Genomic DNA, 20,445 nt, shown 5'->3' on the forward strand with positions numbered 1-20,445 from the left:
GGCCGGGGGCCGCCATCTGTTGGAAGGCGTCAAGTGCTGTGAAGCGGCGGGGTGGGGGCAGGGCATCCGTTGCAAGGAAGCGGCTGCCGGGTGCAGGGGGCTGCCCTCGATTGGGGACACAGGCGGGGGGTGATGAGCAGGGCTTGTGGCCCCTGCGGCAGCGATGCGGGGGCGGGGTGTGCAGGAAGGCATCCCACGGTGTGCAGCAGCGTGGTGTGGGGGCAGGGCTACAGCCGCAGGCAAGGGCCCCGCCTGGTGCAAGGGGGCTTAGCCTCAGGAACCCCCCACCCCGCGGATGTCCCCAGCGTGCGGAGGAGGAGGGGTGCGGTGCGCTGGCCCGGGCTGCTAACGGGCGGGACTGGGCGATGGGGACCCTCGGGGCTGCTCTGGCCTCCCCCAGCCACGCTCAAGGACACCCCCCATCCTCCGCGAGGTCTCCAGGACCAATGCCCCCAGCGCAGGCCCCACTCACCGCGGTCCGCGATGTGGCGCACGATGTTTCCGGCGACCCCCAGCTCCTCCACGTGGCACGGTCGCAGGGCGGCCCCTGGGGGCGTCCGTCGGGGGCCTGCCCTGGCCTCCTGGGGGTCCCGGCGGCGGAATAGGCGCCACATAACCGGGGGCACGGGCCGGAGTGTGGGGGCGTCCCGGGTCTCTTCGTGCAGCCCGAGAGCCTGGAGCAGAGCGGAGGCGGGGCGCGGGGGGGGCGCGAGGGCTCCGGCTGGGGGTGACCAAGGTAGCAGCAGGGCCGGGAGGAGGAGGCGGAGGACGTGGTGACTGGGACGGCGACGCGGCGGTGGCATCTTCCCCCCAGGCGATGGCCGGAGAGTGCGTAGGGTCCGCTGTAGCCCCCGACCTGTGGTCTGGAGGCGGGTCCAGGGTCTCTGGAGGGGCCGGGGTCTTGGGGGGCGTGGCCGCGGTCCTGAGGCTGGACGGGGACGGGTCCGAGGGGGCGGGGCGGAGTCCCCTGGGAGGTGGCCGGGGCCGGAGGGGCGGAGTTGGATGGGACCAGGATCCCAGGTGGTATGGAGTGGCCAGGTCCTGGGGTTGGAGCGAGTTCCCGGGGGCGTGGTTGGGCTGGACGATTCACGGGTGGCAGGGCGGGGGCCAAGGGGGTCAGAAGCGCTTGCCCTTCACCAGGCCGTTCCTCAGCGACTTCCTGGGGGCCAAAACCGGGCGTGGGTTAGCCCGGGCACCCGGGTCCCCAGCAGACCCCTGCGCCTCCACTCTCTCACAACCCAGCTGTTTCACCCTCCCTACCCACAAGGCCGTAAGACTCTGCCGTCCACCCTCTGGGCACATGGTCCCTGCACGCTGGCACCTCGCCTAGTTGCCCTCTCCCCAATTAAACCCTGTCCTACCCTACTCCACCACCTCGGCTGCTAGATCCTCACTGGATCAGGCTCCCCTCCCAGGGAGATAGAACTGCTAGAGCCCCCTGCGCCTGCCGGCAAGCTCATCCCGCACTCTGGTGGCCATGGCCTGCTCATATCCAAACCGTCCCCACCCGTTTCCGTCTGTTCATCTGCTACTCTCTGCCTACATCTGCGGCCCCCTACTTTGCTTCCACGTTCTTAAAACGAGTTATGCGATGTCTTAAACCTCTAATCAATGCAATGAGTGTACAGTTTGCAATCCCAGAGAAAGACCCCTAGCCTATAATCAATGTGCACGGTGTGAATATTTCAAACTGTAACTTGCAACTCATATTTTCCAAAAATGCAAAAATACCATTCGAGACCCCTCCCTGTTCACACTGCTGCTCTCAGGAAATTCCATTTTCCCTGCAAGAGTTGGTGGCAGGACTCTGTGGATCCAACTGGGAAGGGATTGCACCACCTTGCGGGACACAATGGCGGGTCTGCCCCTGCACCTCGTTGCCTTTGCCAACTCTTGGAGTCTCACCCTGTTTCACCGAGACAGTATCTCACCATTCTCTTGGCCACCGGACACTCTTGTTCCCAGGTGTGGACACTGCTTACGCCTTGGCACCTGTTCTATGGGTCTCTGTGCAGAAGCGCTTTCTGCAGTAGAGTTTACACACAAGTGTACTGAGGTTTTTGAACGGGTCCTCTAGTCTCGGTCTAGACGTCAGTAAGTGTAGAAAGCTCACAGTTCCTGGAGCAGATCCTGTGGGTCAGCCTCAGTCTTGCTGGGGGGTGGCCTCTCTCGGGGACAAGCTCACAGGCGTATTATTGTCTCTTTTTCCCCCTGGCTTTGTGGAGGACTCCCTCTCAGAGACCCTTCCTCGTAAGAATGTAAGGACTTCCCTGGGGAAGACGGTCTCAGTCACTTTCTTTCACTCTTCCCTGGGAAGCATGCTGTCCTATGGGTTGTCGGTCTTTATCTGTGGGAAGATCAGCCCTGCTGGGCCTCCCATCTGTCCCTTGTCTTCTGGCTTTGCCCATGATCCTTTAGGCTGAGGGTGTGGCCAAAGGATCCACCCCTGTGGCTTCTCGATTCTTCCCAGAGTTAAACAGGCCTCCCAATTCCTCGGTGACACAATCTCCCATTTCTGCTGTAGGATAACTTTCCAGATTCCATTTCTGCACTGACATCTTTGGCCCTGGGGCTGAAGTGAGAAGGAGACACACCTTAAATCTCTTCTCTGCAAGGTCCCTAAGTGTCCCACTGCCATTCTCACAACCTGCCTTCCCTCTGGGTAGTCTTTGGTATTTGCTGATGATTTCATGGACTCTGGTCTGTTTCTGGACTCTGTTCCTACACTCTTCTGATTCTGTGCTTTTATAGTAAGTCTTCACGGATTGACATCCCCATCCCATGCCTCATGTCCAGTACTGTCCAGAGGATTCTTGTTTTTCCACACAAGCTTCAAAGTGCCTCCTCCCTGTTCAAAAACAGTAGTCTGTTTTCCTCCAGTGAGACGGCTCCTCTACATTATCAGATTTACGCCCACAGCTTCAGGCCACCATGGTGGTGGAAAGAATCCAAGCAAAGGTGGAAGCCTTGGTGGTGAAGTCCTCCAGCAGTTGAGGGGGTGGACATCCCTGGCCTGGGATGGTGGCCTCGGAGGGAATGGAAATGTCCACCGTAGCAAATGGCCAGCAAAAACGCTGGTGGATGTCCTTAACCAGCCACTTCTCTCTTGGGGACATGGAGGCCAGGTCATTGGTGGAAGAGATGATGATGGGAACAGTTGGAGCTTGAGGACCTCCAGAGGGTTGGCGCTGCTGCCAGACATGTAGATCACAGTTCTTTAGACACCAGCAGGTGTAACAGAGGGAGAAATTGGCAGGCCAGTCCCCACAGCCCCTAAGAAGGCAATGGGGCTTTGGACCAAGGTGCTGAGTCATGATCAGGACACAGGGGCAACCCCAGGAGGTTGAAGGTGTCAGTGCAGGAGAGCAGTTCACCAGCGACTGAGATCACAGGGGCCCCATGAAGGGGGATCAGGAGAATGGGGGGTGGCTGATGAGGGACCCAGAAGGCGAGGCCACTCAGGAAGATGGGAGTGAGAAAGGGATCGGTGCCACAGAAGTGCCATATGATTAGTGTTGTGACTCCTGAATTACTTACTTTATTTATTTGGTGGCTGGCTGGTAAGGGGATCTGAACCCTGGACCATGGTGTTATAACACCGGCTCTAACTAACTCAGCTAACCAGCCAGCCCCTCCTGTCCTTTCACTTGCAAACTTCATGTGTGCTGGACTTGAGGTCTTTTAACCAGTATAGAGGTGGGGTTTACAGGGGGAAAAAATAGCAGTCTCATCATTCTCATGACTATTCTATGTATTTTAGGCTTTTGTTTGTTTGTTTTGGTGGCTGGCCAGGACAGGGATCCAAACCCTTGGCTGGTGTCACACCACGCTCTGACCAACTGAGCTAACCCGCTGGCCCCGCTATGTTTATTTTGATTCTTGCTACACTGTTATTTTGCATTATTTATCCTGCCTTTTCTGACCTTCTCTTCTTCCTTTCTTGCCTTTTATTTTGTTATATTTGATTTTTGTTCCATTCTCCCCTCTACACCTTAAAACTTCCAACATCCATACTTAATCCCCGCCCTCTTGAAAAATACAAAGCGCCCAATCCCACTTCAATTCTGTTTTTAAAATCTCTCTAATTAGGCATTTAAAATTTTTTTACTCATAAGTATGTCAATTTTTTTGCTGATCTCTACCTTTTGGGGTAGTTTTCCTGTTTTCTGAAACACACCCCGTAGACAATATCTGCTGATGGTGAAACCTTTTTAGTTTTGATTGCGTGGGTGTTCTTTCTCTCGAGTGATTGTTTTTTTTTCTTTTGACCGGTAAGGGGATCGCAACCCTTGGCACGGTGCCTTCTGTACCACGCTCAGCCAGTGAGCGCACCGGCCATCCCTATATAGGATCTGAACCCGCGGCCTTGGCGCTACCAGTGCCGCACTCTCCCGAGTGAGCCACGGGGTCGGCCCTTGAGTAATTGTTTTTAAAGTTTGAAATTTTAAATTGGTTCAAATTTTGAATTGATACTTTCTTTCAGCACTTGAGGTGATACTTCATTCCACGGCCGTCTAGCTTCCCCAGTGGCTGTTTGTCCACATTGTTTGGTGGTTTGTCCTTTTTTTCCCCTGTGGCTGCTTTGCATTTTCACTATGGTGTGTTTGGGGCATGGATACCTTTTCACCTATTCTGCTTATGACTTATGTCTTGTCACTTCTGGAAAATTCTCAGCATTGCATCTTCTCATATTGCTCCTCATCTGTCTCCTGTTAGAACTCAGCTACACCAGGGCTGGCCAGTTAGCTGGTTGGTTAGTACATGGTGTTGTAACACCGAGGTCAGGGATTCAGATCCCCCTACTGGCCAGCCACCAAAAAAATAAAAAAAAATAAAGAACTCAGCTAAACTAGATCATTCTTACAATTCTAGCTTTTATATTTTCCATCTATTTATGCTGCCTTCTGGGTAATTTCTTCACATCTTCCAAAGTGCTGATTTTCTCTTCAGCTGTATCTAATTGTTCCAGCTTTAACACTGGCAGTAGGTTGAATGGTGATCTCCAGAACCTGTGACTGAGACCTTATTTGAAAAAAATTCTTTGCAGATGTCATTAAGTGAAAAATTTCAGGATGAGGTCATCCTGGATTTAGGGTGGACCATAAATCCAATGACAAGTGTCCTTATAAGAGAAGGCAAGAAAGCCATGTGACAACAGAGGCAGAGACTGGAATGACATGGGCACAAGCCCCCCAGAAGCTGCAAGAGGTGAGGAAGGATCCTCTCCAGAACCTCCCAAGGGACTGCAGCCCTGTGACACCTGCGTTTCAGAGTTCTGTCCTCTGAAAATATGAGAGTAAGTTTCTGTTGCTTTAAGCTACTCAGTTATGATACATTGATACAACATCCTCAGGAAAGTAATATAACATCCAAAGCCAATTTTAATGGTCTCTCAAGCCTCTTTTTAACTTGTCAGTGACTTGAAGCTCATCTCATGCCTTTTTAAAAATTATTGGTTATGAATATTCATGAGGTACAAAGCTGATTGTCGCCCCTTGTGCCCAAGATGTGAAGGCCAGATTCAAACTGGCAGCACACCCATTACCACAAATTGCGTTTGTACACCATGTCCCCCACCCATGCCTTTTTTTAAATAAACTTTTTATTTTAGAGTAATTTTAGATTTGCAGTTACGTTGCAAAGATAGTCCAGAGAGCACCCATAGGCCCTCACCCAGCTCCCCTAAAGTTACATCTTACATTTCCAGGGTACACCTGTCACAGCTAAGACATCAACATTGCTACAATAGTATGAGCTAAACCCTAGACCTTATTTGGATTTCCCCAGTTTTTCCACAGATGTCCTTTTCCTGGTCCCATATCGCATGCTGCATTTAGTCTGGTTGGGTCTCCTTAGCCTCCTCTGATCTGGGACCGGTGCTCAGCCTTTCCATTCTCATGATGGTGACAGTTTTGAGGCATCCTCACCAGCTGTTTTGTGAGACATCCCTCGGTCTATTCCTTTGTATCCCACCCTGCTTTACGTACGTCTAACGCACTAACTCCAGCTGTCCTTGGAGGATCAACTTTTGTTGGTGGTGCCCAGGGGGTGGATCTTGGCGGGGTGTTGCCTGGTATGTCCCCTGGTCACTTCTGTGCTTTGCTGTCCTAGTGGAAATGCTCTCGTGGGGGGCGGGGGTGCCAGGTCCCACCCCACATTCTGAAGAAACATCCCCAGGGGAAATAGAGCCAGGAGCTGGTAGAGCTGGGAGGTCCGGCTCTCTCTGGCCTTGGGCTCTTCACTTACAAGGACATCGCCACCAAGAGCTGCTGTCCTACAGCTAGAGGATCTTTCAGATGTTTAGATTTTGCCAAGCAGGTGACCCCCATTCTCTTTGGCCACTGCCTCTCTGGAAGCCTCTGGAAGCCTCCTCAGTGAGACCTCATAGATCTCTCCGCAGAATTCCCAAGTCACATTCGAGAGACAGTTACAGTCAAACACCTCCAAACAAGGCTCCCAACTGCCTCCATCCGCTGGCACACATGGCCTGGGCCCAAGCCCTGTCTTGGTAAACAGCAGCTTGAGCCAAAAGTCTTGAGTCATCTTTGATTCTTTAATTTCTGTTTCACCTACATCCAAAGCAAGTCTGGTTGGTTCTCCCTTCCAAATGAGCTGGGATGTGACCACATGCCTCCTCTTCCTGTCCCCATGCCCGGAGGATGGTGACAGGCTATAGGTGGTCAGTCAGCACCTCAGCTTCGACCTTCTCCACTGCTCAGCCCTCCCTGCCAGTGGGCCTGTCCTCACGCACCTGGCTGGATCCCTTTCCACCCTTGGGTGCTGATTTTCTAGCCCTGACACCTTGTCTGTAGGTTGCATGCTTGGCAGGTGCAAAAATGCTTCTGTCTATTTGGATGGATCCTAAGAGCACTCCTCCGACCCCACTCTCTGCTCTAACCACCCCCGGCTCTCTGCTGCTCTTTGCAGAGAATGTGTATATCTCTGCACATCTTGCCCTCCTCCCCTCCCATGCCGACCCACCTCACCCAGCTCTGTGTCTGCTGCTTCCCTGAATCTATGGTACCCAGCAGAGTAATGAACCAGCAGGCCAGACAGAGGGCCTGGCTGGTCACTACCTTCTGGAACCTTCTGCAGCCTCCTGCCCTCACTCTTGCTCAAACACTCCTCATGTTACTTCCAGGGTACATCAGGCCCTGGACCCTACTCCTCACCCAAACCCACCTCCATTCACTCCTGGGTGCCCCTGCCTGCGACTGGGGCTTTGGATACCATCTGGCTCTCACGCCAGGGCTGGTGAGGCTCACAGGAACCACCTCCAGGAGGCTTGCTGAGGCCCCTGTGACTTTCTTTCCCCAGGACTCCCTCCTGGGCTGGGCTGGGTCCAAGCCCCCAGCCCTATCTCCTGCTTGGCTGACCAATGGGCTACCCTACCCAACTCCGAGGCCAGCACCACTCAGCATGGGCAGAGTGTGGGCAATCTCTGCCACCCTGGACACTCTCTGATCCCCACCTCCACCTGCTTTGGCCAACAGCTACTCCTCATGCATGATCCTTGCCCACTCTGGCCACGCCAGCCGCTGGCCCTGATCCTCACCGTTCTCCCATCCCTGCCTCCTACCCCTGGCTGCCCAGTCCCCTCCCCAGACCTCCGTCCCCCTCCTCGCTGTTCTGTCCTTCGCCTCAGTTAACTTTGTGACTACATCGTTCACCCTTTATCACCATCTCTGTTGCAGACGTGGGCTCTGGTCCACCATGGCCTCATCTGCTGCCGTGTTTTGGGGCCCGCCCACGGGGTGCACTCAGAGAGATGTCCCTAAAGGAAGGTACGGGGCGGTGCCCCTCCACACTCACTCAGCTTTGCTGGGCTTGGGGCTCTGGGCCTCTGCTGTGTCGTATTCCCGTAGGTCTTTCAGCTCGCGCATCTGGCCTGTCAGCACCTTGACCGCCAAAGCCACAATGTACTGTGGGAGGGGAGGCTCGGTGAGGCGGAAGCCCCTCCTCGGCCGTGGGGCCTCCTGACGGCTCTGTACTGTGTCACGGGCCTTTTGCACGTGCTGTTCCCTTTGCCTCACGTGCCCCTCACCAGGCCTGCTCGAGAAGGGCCTGCACTGCCACCTGGGGACAGGGACAAGAAGGGGACTGCTGGCTGAGCAAGAGAGGGCAGACCCACTCACCAGGAACCAGTATAGGTTCATGAGGGTGAGCAGCAGCAGGAGGGCGTTGAAGAAGAAGTAGAAGGGAATGTCAGGCACGGAAAGCAGGCTGCAGTGGCATGTGGCATACAGGACCTTGAGTGGGAACCAGTAGAGGCGGAACCAGAACCTGTGTCGGGAAGGGCAGGTCAGGGAAGCCTGTCCCCTCCCATCCACCTGTCCCTGTGCATCCCCACCCATCCCTGTCCCCTTGACCCATCCTTGCCCACCCTTGTCCCTCTCTGTCTCCACCACTGCCCTGTCCTCATCCACCCAGCCCCACCTCTTCCCCACCTGGGCCCTCCCCTGCCCACCTCTCCAAGGACCTACCCTCGTCCCTGCCTGGCTCCTCCCCTTCCTGTGTGGCCCCACCCCTTCTTTTAGGCCCCACCTACCTCACCAGGTCCCACCTTCTTTCTTGCCTGGCCCCACCCCTACACTGCCTAGCCATGCCCCCACTCTGCTTGGCCCTACCCCTGTCCTACCCTCTCCCTCCCAGGATCCACCTCACCAGGCCCCGCCTCCTTCTCTGTCTGGCCCCACCTACCTCACCAGGCCCTGCCTCCTTTTCTGGCAGCCCCACCCCCTTCCCTGCCTGGCCCCGCCCCTCCCTGTCCACTCACCAGCTGAAACAGAAGCTGAGGCAGCCCAGGTCTGCCACCAGGGCATGCAGCCGGTGGTGGGAACCACTGCAGGACCTGAAGTAGATGTTGAGCTTGGTGAACTCGAGCAGCACGTCACTGATGTCATGCAGGAAGAACACAAGGATGCCCACATTGTGGTACCTGGGGGTGAGATGAGAGGAGGAGAGGGCGACTCACACCGGGGACCCCAGTCTGCACTCAAGCCCCCAGGCTCCCAGTGGGCCCCTTCGAAGCTGCCCTCTCTGGCTCACCTGCCCTGCCCACCTCCACTTCCCAGGACCCCCTTTTCCTCATTGACCCCTACCCTGGGCTGTACCTGACCCACAGCAGCCCCAGCGGGTCCTTGCCCTCCCCACCTCACTGCCCCCCGTGGCCCAGAGCCTCTCTGGAAGTCTCTTCTCTGACCCCTCTTCATCTCTGTGACCCCTGACTCTCACAGGCTTGGGCCTTTCTGTGTTGACATGCCCCACAAGCTTGCTCCTCACTTTTAACATCACTGCCATGCTGACAGTCCCAGCCTTACGTGTGCAGCCTGAACGTCACTGCAAGCCACAGAGTCTCCTAGGAAAGGCCTCTGCCATGTCCACACTAGTATCTTAAGAAGCCCAAAGGCCAGCATCTCCATCCAACAGTCACTTGGGCCAAGGGGCCTGGATTCAGCCTTGACATGGCCAAGCGTCTCTATCTCATCACGTGTCTGTCCCTGCTCAGCCCTCCTGACAGCTCATGGGCTCCTGCCACAGGACCTTTGCACACCCCTCCCCGGCATTCGTGGTGCCTCCTTTCACCTCCTTTCAGTCTTTCCTCACCTGTCACCCCAGGCCACTCCACGTAAACCTTCAGTCTTTCCTCACCTGTCACCCCAGGTCACCCCACGTAAACCTAATACCCGCTAAAGGCGTTATCCTTCAACTTGCTTTTGTTTTTTTTTTTTGTTGTTTTTGTGGCTGGCTGGCACAGGGATTGAACCCTGGACCTTCGTGGTATCAGCACCACGGTCTAACCAACTGAGCTAACCGGCCAGCACTGATTTTTTTTGCCATAGTTCTTATCACCTTCAAACAAGTTGTTAGTTCTTTTCTTTTCTTTCTCTCTTTCTTCTGATTTTTTTTTTTTTGGTGGCTGACTAATATAGGTATCCAACCCTTGACCTGGGGGTTACAACACTATGCTCCGACCAACTTAGCTAACCGGCCCGTTCTCTTTCTTTCTGATTTTATCATCTGATTCTACCCTCTAGAGCAGTGCTGTCTCGTAGAACTTTCTAGAACCATGTGAATTTTCTAGACCTGTATTGTCCAATATGAGAGCCACCAGCTACATGTGGCCACTGAACACTTGAATCACGGCTAGTGTGGCTGAGGAATGGAATGTGTGCTTTTATTTACATTTAATTAAAGTTGAAATAGCCACTGTGACCAGCGGCTGGTCCCATAGGAATAGAATGTGAGTTTCTTTTTTTTTTTTAAAAAAGATGACTGGTAAGGGGATCTTAACCCTCGACTTGGTGTTGTCAGCACCACGCTCAGCCAGTGAGCGAACCGGCCGTCCCTATATGGGATCCGAGCCTGTGGCCTTGGTGTTATCAGCACCGCACTCTACTGAGTGAGCCACAGGCCGGCCCCTAGAATGTGAGTTTCTATCAGTCACATTTAAAAAAAATAAACAAATAAAAAGAAACATCTAAGACTAATTTTAATAATGCATTCTAATTAACTCAGTATATGTAAAATATTGTCATTTTAATATGTAATGGAGACAAGAGGATCAGTGAGATATTTTCACTCTTGTCTGCATGAGAAGCCTTTGAAATCAGGGTGGATCTTACACACCCAGCATGCTGAGCTTTGCACGGGCTCCAACCAAAAGGCCCAGTGGCCACGTGAGCCGAGTGGTGGCTGCAGTGGGATCTGGAACGTCAGGGTGTGTCTGTTGTGTTCATGGCTCTGCCCCAGCACTCATGCATGGCAGGTGTTAATAAACACTTGCTGTGTTACCCAGGCAAGGGTGTGTCCAGGCAGCGTCCCCAGGGGAGGTGGCTCTCTGGGCCTGTGTCACACCATCCCTCTGGAATCTCTCTCCAGATTCTCCAGCCCCACAGCCTGCCCTTAGGCTTCCTCCCTCGAGCCCCAGTCCCAAGTACTCAGATATGATGTGACCCTCCTACGTGGCCTCCACTGTGGCCCTGGCCATGAGCCAGTGCCCCCCATCCACCACCCACTCCTGTGCTCACCGGAAGGCATACGAGGAGACAATGAGGACCAGGGTGACCACGTGGTGGATGAGCATGACCACGGAGTCCTTGCGCCATGTGTCCATGTACAGTGTGGCATAGATGGAGTGGCTGTAGAAGCTTCCCTGCAGCAGGTAGGCGGCCGCGATGTCCCGTGGCACTGCCATGCCCGGCGTCCAATCTAGGGAGGACCGAACTTCGTGGTCAGGAACTCACAGGGCCTCCAAGCCCCTCAGCAACCCCGTGACACCCCCAAGCCAGGTGTGCAGCCTCCGAGCGCCACAGTGGCCACACATCTCTGGTTTTCCACACCCAATTCTCTGTTATGTTTTATTAATAGGCCGTATTTTTTTTTAAAGAACAGTTTTAGGTTTCTAGAAAAATCCGGCAGATAGGACAGAGTCCTTATATAACCCCCTCCCCCAACACACACACAGATCCCCTGTCAGTAACATCTTGCATTCAGGTGGTACATTTGTTGCAAATGATGTGCCCACACAGATATATCGTTATTCAAGAATGCCCTGAGATCTCTCACTGGCAGGATTTCCATCTCTGTCCCAAATCCTGCCCCGGGTCCCCTTCCTTTTACCAGGCTCTCCAGCCAGCTCTTGCCGGCATCTTCCCCCGCCACACAAGCCCAAATCCCCACCCTGATAGAGGCTGCCAGCTGCCTGCCATCCCCGGCCCACCTAGCGTGGGGTCTTCACCTTCCACCAAGCAGGGTCTGACTCATCTGCCCCTCCCCCAGCCTCCCCCTTCCTCCTGGCGCATCTCCCCACTGCATCCAGCAACTCTGACCCCCCCAGCGCTCCCCACCACTTCCTCCTCCTCCTATCTTCAGCCACAGTCCCAGGGGCCACCAGACGCCAAGGCCAAGGGTCACTCAAAGTTCTCCCCACATCAATCTGGCACCCTCTGATTTGTCCCCGGCTCTCCAGTCACTCTTCCTCTGCCCACCCCCTAAACAGCCCCCAGGCTCCATCTGGGGTCTTTGCTCCCCATCCCAGCCACATCCTCATGTGCCCCCGGAGCCCAGCTGCCCCCACCTCAGTGACAGCCCTTCATCTACCATCCTGTCTACAACTCTGCCTCACTACTCCTGCCCCTGCCACTCCCACTCTGGTCCTGTCTCCTGCCCAGCACTGCCCCAGCACTCCCTGGCTTCCCGTGCCTGTCTGTTACTCTGCGCATGGCAGCTTCGATGGCTGTGAACACATGAACCATAACGGGGGACCCAGCAAGTCCACTCCTAGGTATGTGCCCAAGAGACATGAAAATAGAGAATCAAAGAGATACTTGTACACACGTGTCCACAGCAGCACTACTGGGCTGGCAATGGACAAATGGATAGATAGGGACCCACAATGGAATATTACGCAGCCATGAACAGGAATGAAGTGCTGACACACGCCACAACGTGGATGAACCTCAAAAACATGGTTCTGCATGAGAGAAGCCAGACACAAAAGGCCACACGGTGTATGATTCCATTGATATGAAATGTCCAGAACAGGCACATTCATAGGGACAGACAGCAGATTAGTGGTTGCCGGGGGCTGGGGGAGGGGAATGGGGAATGACTGCTCATGGGGACGGAGTCTCCTTTTGGAGTGACGAGAATGTTCTGGAACTTGATGGAGGTGGTGGTTGCACAACACTGTGAATGTACTGAACTGTACACTTTATTTACTTATTTTTAATTTTTTTGGTGGCTGGTACAGGATCTGAACCCTTGACCTTGGTGTTATCAGCACTACGCTCTAATCAAGTGAGCTAACTGGCCAGCCCAAAATGGTTATTTATTTATTTATTTTTCTTTGCAGCTGGCTAGTACAGGGATCTGAACCCATGGCCTTGGTGTTATAAGGCTGTACTCTAACCAACTGAGCTAACCAGCCAGCCTAATGTACAGTTTTGTTCTGTTTTTGGCAGCTGGCCTGTAAGGGGATCCGAACCCTTGACCTTGCTGTTATAACACCACACTCCAACCATCTGAGCCAACCGGCCAGACCAAAATGGTTAATATTTAAAATTGTGGTGAGATATACGAGAGTATTTCAAAAAGTTCATGGAGGGCCGACCCATGGATCACTCAGGAGAGTGCGGTGCTGATAACACCAAGGCCCCGGGTTTGGATCCCATATAGGGGTGGCCGGTTGGCTCACTGGCTGAGCGTGGTACTGACAACACCAAGTCAAGGGTTAAGATCCCCTTACCGGTCATCTTTTATTAAAAAAAAAAAAGTTCCTGGAAAGATTCGTGTTCTTTCAATTCTATCTGTCCTCAAACATTTTGAAGTGCCCTCGTATATAGTGTAAAATTGACCATCTTAGCCAATTGTGAGTGTACAGATCAGTACGTTCATGCTGTTGTGCATCCGTCTTGCAAAACTGAAATCCTGTCCGCATTCAACACTGACTTCCCCCCCCCCAGCCCCTGGCACCCGCCACTCTACTTTCTGTCTCTGTGAATGTGACTCCTCTAGAGACATCCTATGAGTGATATATCCTACATTATTCGTCTTTCTGTGACTGGCTAAAATGCTTAATTCTATGTTACGTAAACTTGGCCTCAGTAAACCAAATGCAAAACATCCCACCAATCAGATCTTATTTCCCTCACTCCACACCCCCCTATACCGTCCAGGGGCTCTTCAAGGCCTGGCAACAAAACTCGCACTCTGGCTGGGCCCTGGACCTGTGCTCCATCCCAGGCGCTCAGCCCTCCATTCCCCCACCACACAGGCCGGGTGGCTTCATCCCTCTTCAGCCTTCAGCTTGGAGACCGATGCCAGAGCTGTGCCCACAGGCACCTGTGGGTCCTGGACCCTGCACCTCTGGCTCCCACTGGTCCATCCCGAAAACATGCCTGAGCCCCCTCTGCAGGGAGACCCAGCTCCAGGGCACCACGAGGCCCCTGGGGAGGGCTGTGTCCTGAAGACCCCCTATCCAGAGGTGGTGGGAACTCCAGAGAGGAAGGAAGAAGCCCAGGTGGGGACCGAGGACAGCCTTCCCTGCTGAAAACCATTAGGGACTGTCCACCGCCATCCCCAAGGGACCACATGCTCAGAGTCCCTGGAGCTCCAGTCTCCCCAACTAGCTCTGTGTCCTGTTACTGCAGAGGAGATTCCTCCTCCAGCCTTGAGCCCCAAATCTGGGGTGGTGGCAGGGGCTTGAAATTTACCGTCTAGACTGGGCCACTTCTGAGCATGACCGTCAACACTAGTGTTCAGTGTTGGGGCATCCAGGATCAGAGTCACCTCCCCCAATCACAACTCATCTCTTACCTAGACCACTGTCCGGCCATCCCTGTGTGATCGGCCCTCGGATTGGAGTTGATTTTCTCCAGCCTAGAAAGCCCTGCCTGGATCTCACACCCACCTCAGACCACCTCCCTGTTTCAACCAAAATTGTCTGAAACTCAGAGGGGCAGCTGGCACCCCAGTTCCCTTCGCCTCTCCAACCTAACTCTCCAGAAATCTCCAACCCGCAGCTTTTACCCACAACCACCAGAGTCACAAGATGTCCTTGACCGCTTGCCCCACCCTCCCATATCTTTCTAGCTGGGGCCTCCCTGCTCCTGCACCTCCTCACACGATGGAGGGGGTCTGGGCTCGGTCCAGGTGCCTCTAATCTCTTCTCCCTCCTCTCTGGACCCCTGAGCCACCTGTCGCTCTGGGTGATGGATGCCATCCCAGCCTTGACCCCCTCCCAACCTCCAGACTCAGGTGTCAGCTCCCTGGGTGCCCCCAGTCCAGCTCCTGGTCTCTCACAAACCCTTCCCTTCCAGTCCCCATCTCATGTAGGGACCCTGGACCCTGGTGTTGTCCCCATGCTCCTGCTCTCTTCCACCCACCATTAGTTTGGCAGCAAATCCTGTCAGCTCTACCTTCTCCATGTTTCTCTATCAGCCATTTCTCTTCCCTCCCCATGTTGGGAGGCCCCTTGAGCCCCAGCCCCTGCCCTCAGCCCCCTCTTTGGCCCCCAGGGCAGATGGCCAAGCCGGCCAGGGGTCCTGCCACATCCCTCCTCTGCTCCCAGTCCTCAGGTAAGTACCAATCCCTCATGGTGGCCTCCAAGGCCTGAAAGCCATGGCCCTCGCTGCCCTTACCTGGCCATAGGACCTGCCTGCCCCAGACTCCCTAGGTCCTCACCCAACATCACCTTCAGTGGGTGGGGCCCTTCCTGTCCATGTTGAAAACTGCCCCCTCCCCACCTAGGTTGTGGCGTCAGCACTTGTGGCTGTTAACAGACTGCCACTTTGCCATCTGTTGCCCCCCTAACCCATGGTCAGCCTCACCTGGGTCCAGCACAGCAGCTGGTACACAGTTGGTGCTCCATAAATGGACACTGAAAGAAGCAGCTAATGTACAAGCATAGTTGATAAGAAGAAGAAACCACCAGAGGCCACTGTATGCCCCAAACTTGAAGCTAGTTCAACTGAGGTTCACCTGCATGCAAGAAAACCAAACAGCAGCCCACACTTTTCCTCCAGGGATTCAGAAAACAGCAAAGTGGCCATGTGTGTGGCACATCCATGTGCTGCAGGCTCGGTGCCACCAGGAGCTTTCTCAGGCTGTTCCCATCACATAGCAGGAAATAACATTCATGTGCATCCCTGACACATGGCCCAGGTGGTCAGCACAGGATAGAGAAGCCCGAGCTTCCCGCCGATGATGGGGTTTTCTATACCGACCTGCCCATCACCGACGCCAGCCCCCAGCCTGTCTCCTCAGTTGGGATAGGTCACATAGAGCACGCTGCAGTCACCTTCCTGCCCATACCACCCAGAGTTCAGGCCTTATGATGCCCACATCAAATCCAACCAATTAGATGCAGCCACTTCTCACCATTTTTACATCCTCGTCAAGAAGGTCCAAGCCATAGGGGACTCTTCTGTCTCTACACAGCACCAGAGAAAGTGTTTTCTAATCCACAAAATTTGATCTTGTCTATCCCTTGATTAAACCGATCTCATTTAGAATGAAACTCAAACCCATGCATGCATCAGCTCTCAGCAGCCGCTCTCCTCTCCTCCTCATGCAACAACCTTGTGAGTGCCCCAGGGCCTTTGCACATCATGCTATTCTCGACACCTGGAAGGCTGCCTGGGCCCACACGTGGGTCACCTCCTCCAGGATGCCTCCCCTGAGCCCTAACAGGGCCAGATGCCCCCTTTACTGCCCCAGGGCTCCATGATCACCCTTGTCTTGGAGCGGGCTTGACACCCAAGACATCCACCAGATCTCTGACAAGTGTCCGGCTTCCCTGTGCACCTGTCTTTGCATCTTAAGCAGAGCCCTTCCCTCCCATCCCCGCAGGGTTCTTACCATAGAAGACAGACGGTGGGTCATGAAAGAAGGGGTAGTTAGTGCCGAAGAGCAGGTAGGCACTGTAGCTCCAGGAGCCCAGGTAGAAGAGAAACTTCCAGGCGCTCTCAGGCATCTTGGCCGCATCTCTAGGCTGGAGGCGGCACCGTTTGGCCAGGGGCTTTGGGTGAGAAGGCGGGCAGCTATCAGCGCTAGGGGCCACAGTGGGGAAACCGAGGCTCAGGAACTCCCCATGCCAGGCGCTGCAGGGGAAAGCCGAGCTCCCAGGCCGGCAACCTCCTGGAGCGTAACCAGAGCCCACACATGCCTGCCAAAGGCTAAACTTAGCACCCAGCTGTCTGTCGCGAAGGTGCTGGGGAGTGGAGTGAGGGCGGGACCGTGAGGGGGAGAAGAAGGGTCAGAAGGGGGCGCTCGGGCTTAAAGCAAGGCAGACCAATGGGGTCATCCCAGGGGGGTCGGGGGGCCCAGAAGTCACAGGGAAGCTGGGGGTGTGACGAGGAGGGATTTGAAGGGTTGGGGCTGGGAGACGGTGGCAGGCTTCTTGGGGGTGGGGCTCCCGGTCGCTGGGCTAAGCCCCGCCCCTTTACCCCAAGGCTGAGGGGGCCTCCGGGCCGGAGCCGGGAGCGGTTGTCATAGAGACATCCAGAGCCTGCTCCGGTAACCCCTGGCAGCCAGGCTGCTTCCAAGAAGATGAGCTTTGGAGAACGGGGCAGCCCCTCCGCCCATTTCTTGGTAAGGGTGAGCCTCGAATTGGGGCGAGCACCCCGCCCAGGCTGGGGAGGGCCTGGGGCAAGAGCTCGAGCTCCGAGGACTCCAAAAGCGAGGGGGCGCATGGCCTGGTTGTCCCTCACCCGACTCCTTCCGGAACGTGGGGAAGGCGCTGCTAGGCCCTGGTAGTTCGAGAGAAGCCACATCCCCCACCCCGGCCCCAGCGCCCTCGCCCTGCTGGGCCTCCAGCTCCTCAGCCAGAAACTGGAAAGGTGCAACGAAGCCAGATGGGGACCAGGGTTGACCGATGGAGGGGGCCTTGTCACGCCTTTCTCTCTGTGGAGCAGAGTGGGGCCGGGTCTCTCCTCCATGCGGGTGATATGGAGACGGGGGTGGGGACAGTAGCAGCCAGACAACACCCCATCCTCCACCTAACAAGGGCCAGTCTCTTCCCGGCCAGCAGAGAAAGGGCCCTTTGTTGGCCTTGGGCACTCTGTCCCAGCACCCTCTACCACCTCCAGCCAGCCTGGGGCGGGGTTGTACACTCGGTGCACGGGGGAGTTGCAGCCAAGCTAGGGGCCTGAACGCCTTCCTACCAGCTCTCCCAACAGCGACCCCTCCCAACAGCGACTCCTCCCCCGGGAAGGCAGTGGGGTCAGGTGCCAATGTCACCACTGCATTTACTCTCCAACCCATGCGGTGGCCTCCCCAGACACTGGACAAGTCGGCCGTCGCCCCGTGGAGGCAGCACAGATCAGCCCCAAAGACCCGGGCCATGTCACTTCCAAGAGAGCGACCACCTGCATGGCCAGGGCGCCCAGGCCATTGCCATCCCTGGTCGGAGGGTGGCGCTGACCCAAGACAGGAGCAAGGCAGCGACCGGGCAGCATCTGCCTCTTCCCGATGGCAGCGAGCAAACCGGCCCCGCCGCCGCCGCACGCACCCCGCTCCGGTCCTGGAGGCGCACAGCGCAGGCGGTCTTGTGTGCGGAGCCCTCCTAGTCCGTTCTCGGCTCGGCCCTGCCGGAAAGAGCTCTCGGCCGCCCGAGCCCCCCTCCGCCGTTCCTCGGCTCCCCCACATCCAGAACACGCCACCCGCATGGGGGCCCATGCCAGCCAGGCCACAGCCCGCATGCAGCCCCGCCCCCGGCCCCGCACTGGCTGACAGAGTCGCGCGGCGGCCCAGGACCCCTCCGGTTCCGGGAACTCCCCGTGCCCGCCGCCCCCAGTGCGGCCCCGCCCGGCCCCGCCGCACTGACCTGAAAGAGGCGCGCGGTGGCCGCCGAGCGCAGAGCCGTCCAGCCAGCATCCCCGAGGACCAACCTCTATGTGCTGAGAATAACTGAAGGGCAAGTATAGAAAGTTCCCTGGAGTCCTGGACTACCAACCCCTCACTTCTGGCTGTCTGAGATCAATAACCCCTATTTGTATAAGTCACTGTACAGACTTTTGGTTGCTTAAATCTTCATCCAATCCTAATTGATACAACTTTCCACCTGAGTGCAGAAGATGGAAAATGACTTAGAGACCATTTTCCCAATTCTCTCAAGAATGGTATATGACAAGTACCATTCTAGATGCACTTAAGTGAAGCTAGTTTATTACATAAAATGGATGTTTAGGGCATTAGGACCTACTTCTCTTCCAGATTGTCGCTACGCCTGTCCCCGCCCCGCGTGCCCGTGCCGCACCAGGCTCCCCCCCACCACGTCGGCCGTGTCCAGGGCGTGCGGCACGGCGGGCACTAGCCGGCAGTACCCTCGGCCGCGACCCCCTCCCCTCCCGGCCCTCCGGCGTTCCTTTTCCGCCCCGTTTACCCCCCTCCGCCCTTCGCCGTTCCCGGGAGCCCTCGCCTCTCATGGATCTGTGGCCTGGCACACTTTGGCACAGTTGGGACCATCCGCGTGGCGTTCTTGCATTCAGTAGGCGTCGTGTAAATGAAGGCTGTCATTCTCTAAAAGGGCACGGCGCACACGAGGGTGTGGGGCAAACGTACCTGCAGACACTCTGTCCCACCCTGCCCAGCGCTGGGCAGTGCACCTGCAGCTGGATTGAGGACTCGCGACATCTCCCGGGCTTGCTCCTCTGAGCCTGCAGCAGGCTGCTGGGACTCAGAGGTGGGGCCACTGACTTTAGGGGGCTCCCTGGAGGAGAGGAAGGGCTGGGCACCCTGTGAGGGTCACCAGGAAAGCCTCCCCAGCATCAGATTAACACAGGCCCTACAAGGAGGTGGACAGAATGGGTGCCATGGTGGGGGCCTGAGGGAGGCTGGATCAAGACCAGGATTTTTTCCGTCTATTGTCCACTGACCAGATCCTGAGCTCAAACCCAACAACCATCAGTGAGGGTACTGGTCACCTTTGCTGCGGACACTGCCTCATCTCAGCCCCCAGGACTTCCCTCATCTGGCCTCCAAGGTGCAGGATGCAAGGATGAGCCCTGCAGGAACTGAGCTAAGTCCCATACACCCCCCAGCCCAACCTGACCTTCAGGTGCACAGGTGAGAAGGCGGCAGGCATGGAGGGCTTCCCCTATCCCCTGGCCCCTCATCCCACATCTAGTTGACCCCACCTGGGGACGTCCCCCAGTCCAGCCACTTCTCACCACCTGCATGGCATCGAGCTGCCCTGGAGCCTCCTGTCCGGTAACCTGGCTTCCCACACCCCACACAGAGGCCAGAGGCAGCCGCTACCACTAAGTGGAGCCACTCCTCCTCCTCCTCCGCTCACAGCCCTCCACAGCTTCCGCCCGTGCCCAGCAGTCATGCCTCAGGGCACTGGCTGTCCCCTCTCCCTGCAATACTGTTACCCTAGCTACTTGGAGGGCTCTCCTCCACCTCCTTCAGGCTTCACACAGATGTCACCTACTCAGCATGCCTCCCTGGCCATCTGAATCCCACACCCTCATCAGTCTGCTCCTTGGCGCTGTTGCCCTACTCGTTATACTTGAATGTGCACTCTGCACAGGCAGGGGCTTATCTGTCCCGAGCTGGGCCGGGGTGTGACAGGCCTGGAGGCGGGGAGATGCAGCTGATGCCCCAGCCCACCTGGCAGGTGGAGAGGGGCCCAGGCCAGCTGCACATGCTCCCGTCGGGCAGGCAGGACCTTCAATCACCTCCCTCCACCTCCCACCCACCACTATCTGGTTACTATGGTGCCCATTGGTGATGGGAGAGGCGCTGCCCGCCCACCCACTGGCCTCAGCTCAGTCTTGAATTTCTTCTTGGTGGATCCAGTTGGCAGGCAGCCAACAGGTAGGTGTGGGGCAGGAATGGGAAGTGGCCCCTGTGCTGGCAGCTGGGGGCCAGGGCTCCCAGGCACCGAGGCCTGGTAGGGGTTGCTGCGGGTCAGTCCAGAGACTGGTGCCTTCCCCACCC

The 20,445-nt window shown here is 56.1% G+C and overlaps 2 protein-coding genes across 6 annotated transcripts in view; both read right to left on the reverse strand.

Annotated features, from left to right (window-relative positions):
* The window catches only part of GDF1 (growth differentiation factor 1), a 2,195-nt gene extending 1,392 nt beyond the window's left edge, over window positions 1-803 (reverse strand). Inside the window, 1 exon segment of the mRNA XM_008580167.1 lies at window positions 232-803. Within this exon segment, the coding sequence (XP_008578389.1) occupies window positions 232-803 (572 nt within the window).
* A 221-nt stretch (window positions 804-1,024) lies between these two features.
* Window positions 1,025-18,368, reverse strand: CERS1 (ceramide synthase 1). Of its 5 annotated transcripts, none has more exons than XM_008580156.1 (7): window positions 18,329-18,368; window positions 16,363-16,522; window positions 11,031-11,211; window positions 8,777-8,938; window positions 8,136-8,283; window positions 7,813-7,922; window positions 1,025-1,159 (listed from the first exon to the last, which is right to left on the reverse strand). In XM_008580156.1, the coding sequence occupies exons 2-7, from the start codon at window positions 16,475-16,477 to the stop codon at window positions 1,117-1,119; spliced, it is 759 nt and encodes a 252-aa protein (XP_008578378.1). In that variant the 5' UTR covers window positions 16,478-16,522; window positions 18,329-18,368; the 3' UTR covers window positions 1,025-1,116. The 5 variants fall into 5 exon arrangements, with proteins under 5 accessions (XP_008578378.1, XP_008578374.1, XP_008578377.1 ...); XM_008580152.1 differs by lacking the exon at window positions 18,329-18,368 and adding an exon at window positions 17,214-17,640; XM_008580155.1 differs by lacking the exons at window positions 1,025-1,159; window positions 18,329-18,368 and adding exons at window positions 5,589-6,569; window positions 17,214-17,640.
* Between the last annotated feature and the right edge of the window lie 2,077 nt (window positions 18,369-20,445).

Source organism: Galeopterus variegatus, unplaced genomic scaffold (genome assembly GCF_000696425.1).
Source record: "Galeopterus variegatus unplaced genomic scaffold, G_variegatus-3.0.2 Scaffold2037, whole genome shotgun sequence".
NCBI classification, from domain to species: Eukaryota; Metazoa; Chordata; class Mammalia; order Dermoptera; family Cynocephalidae; genus Galeopterus; species Galeopterus variegatus.

What these genes read in the sequence shown, in the direction of transcription:
- CERS1 (XM_008580152.1), bottom strand. Translation starts at nt 17,441, where the DNA reads ATGGAGGAGAGACCCGGCCCCACTCTGCTCCACAGAGAGAAAGGCGTG. An exon ending in CTCAGCTTCTGTTTCAGCTG is followed by an intron (nt 8,284 to 8,776) that starts GTGAGTGGACAG and finishes TTCCCGACACAG; the next exon opens with GTTCTGGTTCCGCCTCTACT. An exon ending in TGAACCTATACTGGTTCCTG is followed by an intron (nt 7,923 to 8,135) that starts GTGAGTGGGTCT and finishes CCCCTCCCACAG; the next exon opens with TACATTGTGGCTTTGGCGGT.